The following is a 12,593-nucleotide window of genomic DNA, read 5'->3' as shown; positions in this document are numbered from 1 at the left end:
AAACCATTTTAGCATAAAATATGAATAATTTATGAAGATATGCGATTTTTATATGACTTTTACGAAGTAAATCAAATTGTTGAACATTTTATTAAAAATACCGTTCTACGCAAATGTTTCACGAAACAGGTTTATCCAATTTTGCGAATCGTTATACTTAAAATTTCTTGAAAGTAAAGCAGTTTTCCACACTTAATATATCTTCTGTTTATGTACGAAACAAAAATAAGTTGTTTGAATGGTGTAAACTCAAGTGTTGTTGTTCACGCCGTTACTATCACAGGTTTGGTGCTGCTGACATGAAAAATTTAGCATGGTAATGGTTCTAGAAATATTTGCCGACCGTTACGCCGTCGCGACATCGAATATTCCCAATGAACGTGACGGAAATTCTAACAATTTTATGCAAATTGATTTTAATATTTGTTTGCATCGGTTCGGCATCGCCAACTTTTGAATTCGCGGTACTTATAAATAAACCTTTGATGCTCTGAGGAAGTTAGGACTTAAATATGTTAAATTAATTTGCCACGGAGATTTATTTTATAAAGTAAACGTAATTTGCAATGATTTTACTAAAGCATTTACAATAATGTTATAATCTTTATAAATACCTTGGATAATAAATGGAAAATCCACGATTGATGCGCAATAAGAGAGAGTTAGATTTGTAAGTAAATAAGTATTAAAATAACATAAACACACTACCTTTGACGAAAGATCTTAATGAGAAAAGTTTGATGCGACTTCCATTTTGACTCAAACTTCTGTCATCAGCGTTTACTTTCATGGCTGGGGTGCGACCAGTGTCGGAGGTACGTACGTCGTAAATAAGATAAGAATCTTACTTGAATTATAAACAAAAGTTAATACAGTTATCGCCGCCACCGCTTCGTTCGATTCCTTTTCTAACTTCTTCGCCGATTGCATCCGGAATTGTGTTAAAAGTTTTCACTGACAGCGCTTTTGGACCGCAACGAAGCTAAATTTAATAATCGTTTTCAGTTCATTGTGACAACGATAAAATATTTGCAAAGTTCACACAATAGTCATGCAAACTTTTTTCATTTGTGTTTGTTGCTCCATTCAGACATAGAGTGCGGCTCTAATTGTTTTAAACTTATTTCTTTCGTACGATAGAGCTCGTGCGAGTGGCTTAAGTACGCCGATCATAATCGGCTGTTTGAACTCATTTAGCAATGAAGCGGAATTAGGGGTTGGCTCACACGCTGAATAGATTTAACTAGGTAATTAAAACTAGGCCAATTAATTTCAATACCCACACGAGATCAATATACTCAAAGTTAAGGGCACGGTTGAATCGTTAATACGCTTAACTTATACGTGCGAACTTCGAACTTTCCGATAGTTACGTACGATCAAACTTAGTCGAGCGGGGACACTTTAGCGTACAGTATATTTATGAATGAGTCTATTAAACAATGTTTACTTAGCCTGGCTTGGTGTGAATGTCGAGACGCTTACCGTACGGAAGAATGATAGCATCGCTGCACATTAGGCGGCACGAGAAAGTTGTTATCGGATGCGTTTGTTCACAAGTTTAGTATCGCTGCGCTCTTCGCGAAGTTGTCGGCCGAGTGCGTGCACTCCGTGCAGAAGGGCGGGAAATTTTGAATACACTTACCATGTTAGAGAGCACCAGACGTTGATGTTTAGCGATTTGGGGGTCTAAGGTTTGGAGCGGGATGGCGAGCGGCAACGGAAGTTGCAAGGGCAGCGGTTGCGGGTGTTGCAGGATCAGGGGTGGACAGCAGCCGCACGGCGTCGCGTAGGTCACGCACCCAAGCTGCGGCGGGAACAGCGTGAAGGCGGCCTCCCGGAGGCCTCTCCCGCGTATCTTCTACGACCGCATCCGCGGCCGGTCAGAAGTTTTGACGGCCACGCGAGTCGCCGTCACTCGAGCTCAAGTCTCTGGAGTGTCCCGATGCCCGACCGAAGCGAACCGTTGGAAAAATTCAAAACTCGTCAACAAAGTTAGGGAGCGCGATACTCGAAGTCGAGTCGACGTCCGGGGAACGGGGAAGGGCCGGGTCACGGTCGGGAGCGGGAAACTGAGCGATCGGGAGAAGCGAGAAACGACGCACAGGGCTCGCGAGAGTGTGGAGAAAGTGGCGGCGTGCACGGAGCACAAGTCGCCAGGCCGGCGTGTGGCGTTGGACTGAGCGGCGCGGCAGGTGCGCGAGGCGCGCGGAGGGCGTAGGGGCGGGCCTACCTGACTCACCTGGGCGCTTGCGCCGCGCTCGCTCAGCCTCCGGCCGCTCTGCCTCTGCACCACCTCGCTCACCGCTACTGTTTGCAACACCGGTGCATGCCCATCCACACTCTACACAACTTTTCACAACTTTTTGCAATTGTCAAAATCAATTAATTTTTGTATGTACATTTAAGTTTATGCATTTTCCTCCATTTTATAGGTGTAAATTGAATAACAAACAGGTATTCTTTTTTTTATAAAGTAACTTAATTAGTAGATACCTATTAGTATGCACTATGTATACCTATCAAAAGTTTGAATAAAATATTGTTAACATACTTCATAAATTCTAAAATAAATTTTATTTACCTATTTTTTTTAAATAACTTACGAAAACCTAAGAAAAAGTAATTAGTAAAACTTCAGGAAGATAGGGTACATACTTCACGATATGCCTTAATAAGCTTGTATACCTACTTTTAGAAAAATATTCAATATAAACACACACTTTATTTACTTTCTTATTTGTGATATTAAGCTCTACAATATATAACTAAGAATAACCTCCATAGCAGCGGGATGAAATCAAACATTTTCAAGAAAATAAATACAAACTACAAAGGTCTTTGAAATACAAAGCTCATGTTAGAAATCTATATCATTAGAGGACATCAGAGACAGCTCCCAGAAGTAAGCTTATTGTATACGCTTAAAGCTTTAAGCGCCTTTTAACGTCGTGCACTATTTACGTTTCTAAAGCACACGGGGCCATTTTACGATATTTTCTGTCACAACAGATGCAATTGAAATTGAAAACTCTAAGAAGTTTATAAGACAATTCATTTTTAAAGAATCAATTCGATTAAATCGGCCGATGTAATTGTCGGTAACTTAAATAGAATTGAACTTTGATGTTTATCCAATGTTGCAACAACTAATTTCGTATAAAAAAGTTCTGTTGATAACGAATATGTACGGAATACTTGTCATTGAAAGTTGTTCGACATACAGAGTGTCTAGAAGATAAGATCCCATGAGGACTACGTTGGAATTCCTCGGTAAAATGTGTCCCTTACCACAGTCTCCAAACCAAAACACAACACGGCATATGTTTGGCAGAAATAAACATGAACCTAGTTAAATATAATTGTGTGCCAGGACATTCTTAAGTAGTTCCAATAGGAAAGGACTAGGTTGCAACACCTCACCTAAATAATCCTAGTAACGTAGTCTCTACAAAATGTCATTTATGTTCAGTAAGTAGTACTACCTAATTATTGAACAATATTTTAGTATATATTTATTGCAAAAATAGAAAAAAAAAACAACGTAATAAAAGACAAAGTTCTAGAATTACACACATTTCGTGAGCGGACATTGAATAAATATATCAGCAATGATCAAATATTGAGGATCAAATTAAGTCGAGAGTTACCCGTTTACCTTAAAATTGCTAAGAAAATCATACATCAAATATACCAAGATTTGATGTTTGATTAAGCAAACTTATTGAGGTATCGTCGAGTGGTTTGTTTATACATATATTGAAAAAGTAAAACACGTGCTAGGCAATATACCTTTCTATACATCATCATCATCAACCCATTATTGTCCCACTGCTGGGCACAGGTCTCCTCATAATAAAAAGGATTAGGTCATAGTCCGACGCGCTGGCTACGCAAGTGCGTATTGTAGACTTCACATATCTTTGAGATTTTTTTTTAAATCTTTCAGGTATGCAAGTTTCCTCACGATGTTTTCTTTCACCGTTTAGCAAGATATAATTATTTACTAATACTCATATAACTTTTGAAATATCAAAGGTGCGCCTGGCGTGCCTGGGATTTGAAGCCCTCGATCGAGAGACTGAGTTTCTTAACCACTTGGCTATCACTTTCTAAACAATGTTTAAAAAGTTTATTATCATCTGTATAAAAATAAGAATTATTCCGTTAAACTTGTCGCCATTTTATGATAACTTTTTATAAGTATATTTTATTATGATTACATTAAATAAATTGGCCCTTTTATCGTTTTCTAATAGTTTTCAAAGGCTTTTATCAAGATCCTAAGTAAACTTCAGCGTAGCAACGCTTCAAACCTTTCTTCTTAAAAACTTTTATGTTCAGAAAATTACAATAGCTCCCTGTATAACAATCCTCGCAATTCTAAATTACGTAATTTGTGAAATATGGTTTTTAGAGATGGTTTTATTTTATCAGACAATGAATTACATTATGACTATCTAATAATGTTCATTATTATGAACTTAAAACAGTTTTCTTATTCACTTTTTTTTATTTTTTGTAGATGAAACATAATACAAAGATTGTAATCTCATCATATGCTATATAGAGAAAAATTAAACTAACCTTAACTAAACGAAACAATTCAAAAACGTATGAGAAACGCCAATCTCATACCATCCCTTAATTGCCTAAGACACGATATGTGGTAACCCTATTCCCTGGGCGCTAATCTGAAGGTAACAGTGAATTTAGATTAGAGTCGCGAATCTGCGGCTTGAACACATGTCAGTTCACCACACCCGGTAATTACCTTGCCTTGTACATACCGATGACAGAATTAATTAATTAATACTATCGAAAACAGACACTATTGCTGGTAACATCGCGATTTGTTTTAATATGCCCTTCTCGTTAGAAACGGCAGCAGTTTTGTATTTATTTGCACGCAACACGGAATTGCAAATATAAATTATGGACCTGAAATAAAAGCAACAGAATCTGTGTAATACGAAACTCATGTTGTAAGTTATAAGTGATGGTACAGTATGGTTAGAAGCTACGATATTGCAAGTTGAAGCAGTTCCCACGTTTCGGTGGATGGACGTGAATGCCAGCTAACTTACATAGGAGGCAATCATATTAGTCGTCACGAGTGGACTATGTTCAATTGTTACCTATACCTAATATAATAAAAAAGAATGTTAAGAAGTGTCATTAAATCTTCCACATCTTCCACATACCGTCCACAATACATACATGTCCATAGGCGACGGTGACTACTTTCCATCAGGTAGCCCGTCTGCCTCATCGTTTAGGTATAATTATATAAAAAAAAAAATACAAAATACATAAATAAGGTGGGAAAAATTAGGTAAAACTATCGCACAAACAAATCGCTATCTTGAATAAACGCTCCAGATAGCTAATACCTAAATAAGTAACGTGTGTTAAGAAATATTGCCGTGCCGACAATCACTTGCTTATACGCTGAACTGCAAAAAATCCCAAGCTCTTTAAAGTTTAGCAGAATACATATAAATTCTAATACCCCTTTGTTCAGTAACGTAGTCTATGATTTACACACACATGTGACATATCCATGATGAATCTTTGAAACAATGAAGACAGAACAGATCGCTGATTGATTGGAAATGGATTCCAATCGGATTGATGAACCATTCAATCACATTCACATTGAAACACATGGGTTGAATTTATCTAACTAGTTTCGATAGCATGTACTAAGGAATTATAACTATAATACACAATCCAACTCCATGTAGGATGGACTGTTGTAAAGTTTATGTACAAAAATTAGGAATTTGGAAACGTAACTGGAAAATTTGATACACGAAATAAAACCGCGTTGACTGATTGACAACAATTCTGAAAAAAAGTTCAATGTTGAGACAACTTCTCTGTAAAAGCTTAGTGGGTTTTTTTTAATCAACCCTACGTTACCGTTTGGATTAATTTTTCAGGATTTTCCATACATCTGACTAACGCACTACAGTCAGGTTTTAATAAATTAATAAACACATTTTGTACGGACCACAACAAGGAAAATAACAGTGCAGTGAAATAGCTAAGAAGTAAAAAAAAGTGTCACATATTCTCTTTAAACATTTTTATGCAAGCTCAACATAATCTCACACAATGCAAGCCAAAATTTAACGTAGCGAACATGATAATCAGATCAGAGTATTAAAACGAGGTTTTAGTGTGATAAAACTAAACCCCTTCACACCACTGATATCGTATATAAGATTTTCCGTGTATGGAGTTACGTCATGAAGTCGCACCTGGCTATCTGACAGTCGTTAAGTTTTATGTGACTGATATATTCGTATTATTATGGTCTTAAAACAGAACCGTTTAAAGTGGCTGATCTCTAGTAACTCTTATTTATAAATGGTGCCGGAGAGGTAGACCCTATAACTCTTTCATTTCCAAACGGTGACTTGCAATAAGTAATGGAATAATTAAACATATAGACAATGTGTCACCTACGTCAATCTCGCGAATCGATATTAGTTCTAAAAATATTATTTCACACAGTAAATCTTTGAACTATAAAAAGTTGAAGTGTGAAATAGAGGTATACATTATACAGTCATACTAAATTGTAGGTAATGATTTCCTGCCAGCAATTTAAGTAACACCTCCTTTATATATGTGTGTAACGTAAACTCACACAAGCATGCGTCATCAAGGCGAATTGTAAGTCTATAAATCTGTATGTATATATTAAATCATAAAAATCATAAATGAACACACACAATTTAAGTATCACACAGAAATACAAGTTTTAAAAATATTCATTATAACTACTACTTAATAAGTTTTTAAAAGGTTGTATTCACAATGAAATGTGCTAATTTGTAGTTAGGTGTAATAAGCTTAAAGTTCCAAAAGTAGTAAATTTCCACTGTAAAAACAAACACTTAACAATATAAACATGTATGTATGAATAAACATGGAACTTCAACCAAGAATGCGTCGATGGGCGCAAGCGCACACCGAAATAAAGCTAGTACACGTAGTTATTCAAACAACTAGAGATTAGACGTACACTGACATACGCATTAGAAACCTACACAAGTATGTGAGTACGCGCGTAGTTACTAAGCAACTATTTATGCATGTGTGCGCGAATTCCGCAGTTCAAAGTGGTTCAAAGTTAGAGGCGCGCCTGCGCGGGCCCCGGTCGTTGACTGCGCGCGCGCCGCCAAGCCGTCTACGAGAACGTCTTATGTAACGTGACCTTAACATTGGGCTGTGGGAAGCGAGACCTTATTTAAGCTGTCGTGGCTAAATATTTTCGATATTGCGTAAACTATTGGAAGCGCTTTGACACATCACTTTACGGGGCCGCCATTCTACTATGAAGACTACATATTTGGAAAATATAGCATTTTTTATTTTTTTAAGTTTCTTTATAAGAAACATAATTTACTGCTCATTTGAATGTATAATGAAGCTATTTTGTAGAATATTATGTTTCTCTAATTGTCTTCTTTGCCTTATAAAAAGCATGATATTATGTAAACAAATATTAAAATTCTGTTCGCTTACAGTATAACAACTATTAATTTACACGTACCCAATGTAACTTTACAACCACTATTGTATTAATACTTAACGTTGAAATATTATTTTTAAAAATTGCGCTCATTAAACTATGAGTTTTATCGGGAGAATCCGACTTGTATGAATCCTATTTGCAGAACTATCCTGGAATTGTAAGCATACCGATTTTAAATTATTTTTTACTTAAAATTTAATTTAAGTTTAATAAAGTTTCGTTAATTTATGATGGCGGTGCAATTTCGATATAATGTAAACATTGTCAATTTAGCTGTGGAACATAGATTATGACATTCACAGACATTCATAATCATATTAAGGAATGACAAGACGAAGCTCAGTCGCCAGGTACAGCACATTAATTTTGATATATCAACAGCAAAGGGTAAATTACTCAACAACAAATGCAGGCAAGGCCGCGGGCGGAAAGCTAGTGAAATATAACCACAGCTACACAACCTAAACGTTTCAAACGTTCCGCATTACAAACTTCGGAACATACAAACTCACTCAGGTATAATTTTCAATTCCTGTAAAGCAAAGGTTGGAGCTGGGCGTACATTGGCTCGAATTAATTCCAAGTTTGGTGCAGTTCGACAGTCACACCTGCTTTCTTGAACTTCGGGAATCTACGCTAATGTGATAGCGCAAAGCCTTTGCTAACGTGTCTCTTTGGCTTTAAATAAACAAGCTAAGATTGCATTCGAGGACTTGTTAACATGTTTAAATTCTATGCTCAAAAACACACAATTAAAACGACTCTACTTATATACTACTTATGTCAACTTTTATTAAGAGTATATATATGACATGTAAATGCTTATAGATACTATGAGTTTTATAGATATTAAAAATCTCGTCATTTTATTGGAAAGTGTTTTACACAGAATAAATTCAAACCGGATTAATTTTTAAACAAACTTTAAATTTACGCAAATACGTATGTAACGCATTGCAGTTTCGTAATAATAATCCTTGCAAGACGTTTTAACGTTTTTAGATATTGTTACGTTACGCATACGAACAGTGACCACCGACGGCTGCATGATCGTTTACTATATGTATAACAAAAAATCATAAGCGTGTCCATACCGTAACATTCGCTGCCGTGGTCGACCAGCACCGTACGTTGCAATAACAGCAAATTACAGAGTGCACATAGTAAAAACAAGATTAAAATGCATTTCATTTCCAAACTCCATATACAGCACTCAACTGAGCGTAAATGCCATGGTCACCCATCGTAACGGCGTGATCGGTGAATTTTTTTCCATTAATTTATGTCTTATTAAAACCGGTAGTTTTAACACGCGACTGGACGTTGGATTCAAGAATAGTTATAAGGTTATTTTTTACTTGTCGATCCAAAATTATCTATTTATCAAATATATAGTATACTATATATTTAGTCATAACATTTATAAATGTTTCACCTAATGGGAGGATTATAACAGTAACACAAATATTATTTCAACTATTTGAAATTGGGTACATTTATATTATTATTCATGATTTTCAACATAAGCTGCTTATATCGTTGTACAATTTAACACATCGTATTAGTGTATAAAGTTTGAATGCATTATTTTAAAGTATTTACTAGTTTTCGTTTAATTTATGTCAAAGTGAATTAAGGTTAATAATTTTATAATTGATATAATTTTATATTCGTTACACAAATTCGTAGCGCGGGCTGCCAGGAGCGCAACCTAAAGGGAGGCGTATGTTGCTGAAACTCATAACAAAACTACTCATAAGTAGCTTATATTACAACAACTCATCATCAAGTCGGCAAATTTTCTAGCTTTTTTAATGTACCTTGTTCTCTTGTAATAAGTCATAGGGGCGCAAAATTCAAATCATGCCAGGGGCGCTCATGACCTAGCTATGACTCTAACTCACATATTAACAGTCTTTTCAAAATTATGTACCACTTATGTATGAATTCCATGTCTCATTTACTGATGTGTGTTTAATGTTTCCGTTGTGAGTCCGTTGTTTTGAATTTTTCCGATAACAGATATGTTATATACTAACATTCAGTGCAGTTATTTCGTTGTGTCACATGCCGCAACATTATGTGAATTATGTAGTTATAAATTAAATAATTAATAATACACAAACCTAACAAAGTGAACAGTACTCCGATCAATGGTAAGCTTTTAAATGAAATAAATTTCTTCTTTGTAACCGACTACATTTCTTCAGGCAATAAGGTACCTTCGTCGATTGTAGGGACTTCGGAATCTTTACAAAAAAAATAGATATACTATGACCATGAAATAGGAATCTTAAAAGTGCCTTTTATAGAAATGTTTTAAATAAGTACTCCAAATCCTGATTTATACCCTCATTGATACAATATAATATATAATAATGTAACATAGGTTTCAAACAGGTGTTCAAACATTAACCAAAAAATATATACACAACGAATTGGAAACTCTCTCTTTTGGAGAAATCTGTTAAAACAATGTATTTCGAGATTTTTTATTCCATTACCTTTTTTATCAGGTCCTTTGTGAGCTTATTCTGTTAGTGAGAAAGTCAATAAAAATAAAAGGAATATATCACTGAAGTGCGAGTCATATTCACGTATTGAGAATTCTGTACTATAAACACAATACGAGTAAGATTTTACAAAATGTATATTTGTTTCCATTCATTATTGTTGATTTTAGTATTACTTTAATATAATCACATTTAACCTTGCATGTATTAAACTAATACTATAATAAACATTTGCATGTAGTAAACTTGTTTTTATTAGTAATTGTTTTGTATGTAAAGTAACGCCTGATACAATTAACTTGCATGTATTGCCGTTTATAACATACATAAAACAATGAAAAATGTGTCACTTACATTGTATTCTTCAAAACACTATAATTTAACACACTCTGTTTTAATCACTTATTTAATACAGAGGTAATAAAAGACTATGCAGTATAGGTCAGGAAGCCAGGAATGGCGTTCTACCCGAGGTCACCACCACCACAGGTGCCATGCTCCCCCTGAGTTCTAATTTGGTGAAGGTAACGCCTTGTGCAGGTGTACTATACCATACAATTCGAATTAAAACACAGCAGCGGTCAACTGAAGCACATTTGTGCTTTGCTTTGCTTGCTTGTGCTTGTACCACTGGCAAAAGTATTTACTTTTGCCAGTGGTACAAGCGGAGTCAAAACACAAGGGTTATATTCGTAAAATAGTGGTCGCACTATTATGACATAATATTTTAATATATATATGTATATATTGTACAAGTCATATTCAGGCGAAAAATATAATAGAGATACAGTTATAAAGCGAGAGCTTTATAACAGGATTACGGTCTGAACGGAACCCTAAAAAGTAGATTATGTCATTAATCCGCAATGCTTTTAGGTAACATACGAAATATTCACTTCCCCATTTTACAAAGAGCATACTGAATTCAGCGAACTCGTATTGTAAAGGGGATATACATTTTTTGCAAATAAAAACAGAAATAATAGCGCTGCATAAATCTCAATTCTGCCCAATACTCACAAGCTTCGTCGATCGATCTTTTCGATTTTACGGTGCAATACAAGTTTAAGTATTCCTGTAAATCATCATCATCAACCATTATCGTCTCACTCCGGGCACGGGTCTCCTCTCATTATGAGAAGGATTAGGCCACAGTCCACCGCGCTGGTCAAGTGCGTATTGGTGACTTCACATACCTTTGAGATTATTTTTTTATAAATCTCTCAGGTATACAGGTTTCCTCACGATGTAATGTACAGTGATGTGATGTAATGATAATTTTTGAAAAATCCTAAGTGCGAGCCTAGGATTTGAATCTCGGAACCCTCGATCGAGAAGCCGAGTTTCTTAACCACTAGGTTAAAATTAAGTTCTATATACATATATTATATATATCCTTCGTCCCATAAAATTAGTATCTATAAATCTATACTAATATTATAAAGAGGAAAACTTTGTTTGTTTGTTTGGTTGTAATGAATAGGCTCAAAAACTAGTGGACCGATTTTAAAAAATCTTGCACCATTCGAAAGCTACATTATCTACGAGTAACATAGGCTACATTTTATATGAAATTTATTTCATAAATCAATTTTGGGGTAGTACAAAGTTTGCCGGGTCAGCTAGTGTAATATAAAACAAATGATTCCAGGGATAGAGGAAGTAGCAGATGCTGAGATTCCTACCTTAGATTGCTACCTTAGGTCGGCTACACATCCGCTACTGCTATATTAATACAAAAATTAAGGTGCATTTGAATCATATAGAATTCTATCACAACATTTGCCAGTTGATGATGATAAACACTAATAATACTTTAATCCGTTTAAATTATAAAGTATTTGAAATGGAATAGCTGTCATAATGAAAAAAGGTGAAATTATAACTTCGCTCCATTTATCTGCTAATTTATTACCACTGACCTCAATGGCTCAGGCTTTTAATTTTTTGTCAACTTGAGAAATCATCGTCAATCTTTTTGGGGATACTTTGTTAATTATAAATGACATTTCGAATGATGCCAAATTATTTAACCGTCTTTATGCGAAATTATTAAACCAAATCTTCTTCCGAATTACCTATTGTCTATAAACAAGAATTTAAAAAAATACGATGGCTGCAGATATAGAAAATGTCAATGGAAAATACCTAAAATGAATATGTAACAGAAGTTTAAAAGACATAGGCTTTAAACAGTCGAAAGAAATACGAAGATCTTAAATTAGTGAAATACATAACTGATTTCACATTTGTACAGCCTTTTGCGGTGTGATGAATCCACATCGCAAGCAAGCCATGAGGTTATAAATAAATGTTTATATAGGACAGTTAATTGTTATAGAGAATCCCCCGACTGCTTCTATTTCGGTTTCAATTTCGAAAAACACATTTCGTGATTTTGTTTTATTTGCTTCTTTAACCGTAAAGTGTGAAAAGCATCTTTTTATAAGTCTATTAGCAAAAGTCCATGAAAGCTTCCAACTTAGCAACTACAGAGTGGCAAAGCGACAGTGAACACATTAAGGATTGTT

The 12,593-nt window shown here is 35.1% G+C and overlaps 1 protein-coding gene across 8 annotated transcripts in view; it reads right to left on the bottom strand.

Annotated features, from left to right (window-relative positions):
- heph (polypyrimidine tract-binding protein 1 heph) overlaps positions 1-12,593 on the bottom strand; it is a 534,307-nt gene that overhangs the window by 210,242 nt on the left and 311,472 nt on the right. For 3 of the 8 annotated variants that reach the window (XM_073084207.1, XM_073084204.1, XM_073084206.1), the window contains exon 1: positions 1,646-2,168. The exons of the other annotated variants lie outside the window; for them this stretch is intronic. Coding sequence is in view for 2 of the 3 variants with exons in the window: in XM_073084204.1 (XP_072940305.1) it covers positions 1,646-1,648 (3 nt within the window). In the remaining variant the exon portion in view is untranslated. Of the gene's footprint in view, positions 1-1,645; positions 2,169-12,593 lie in introns of those variants that run through there. 8 annotated transcript variants of the gene reach the window in all.

Source organism: Epargyreus clarus, unplaced genomic scaffold, assembly GCF_041222505.1.
Source record: "Epargyreus clarus isolate Ecla_fem2 unplaced genomic scaffold, WU_Ecla_fem_2.2 ptg000021l, whole genome shotgun sequence".
Taxonomy (NCBI): Eukaryota; Metazoa; Arthropoda; class Insecta; order Lepidoptera; family Hesperiidae; genus Epargyreus; species Epargyreus clarus.
This window is presented reverse-complemented; position numbering and strand designations above follow the sequence as displayed.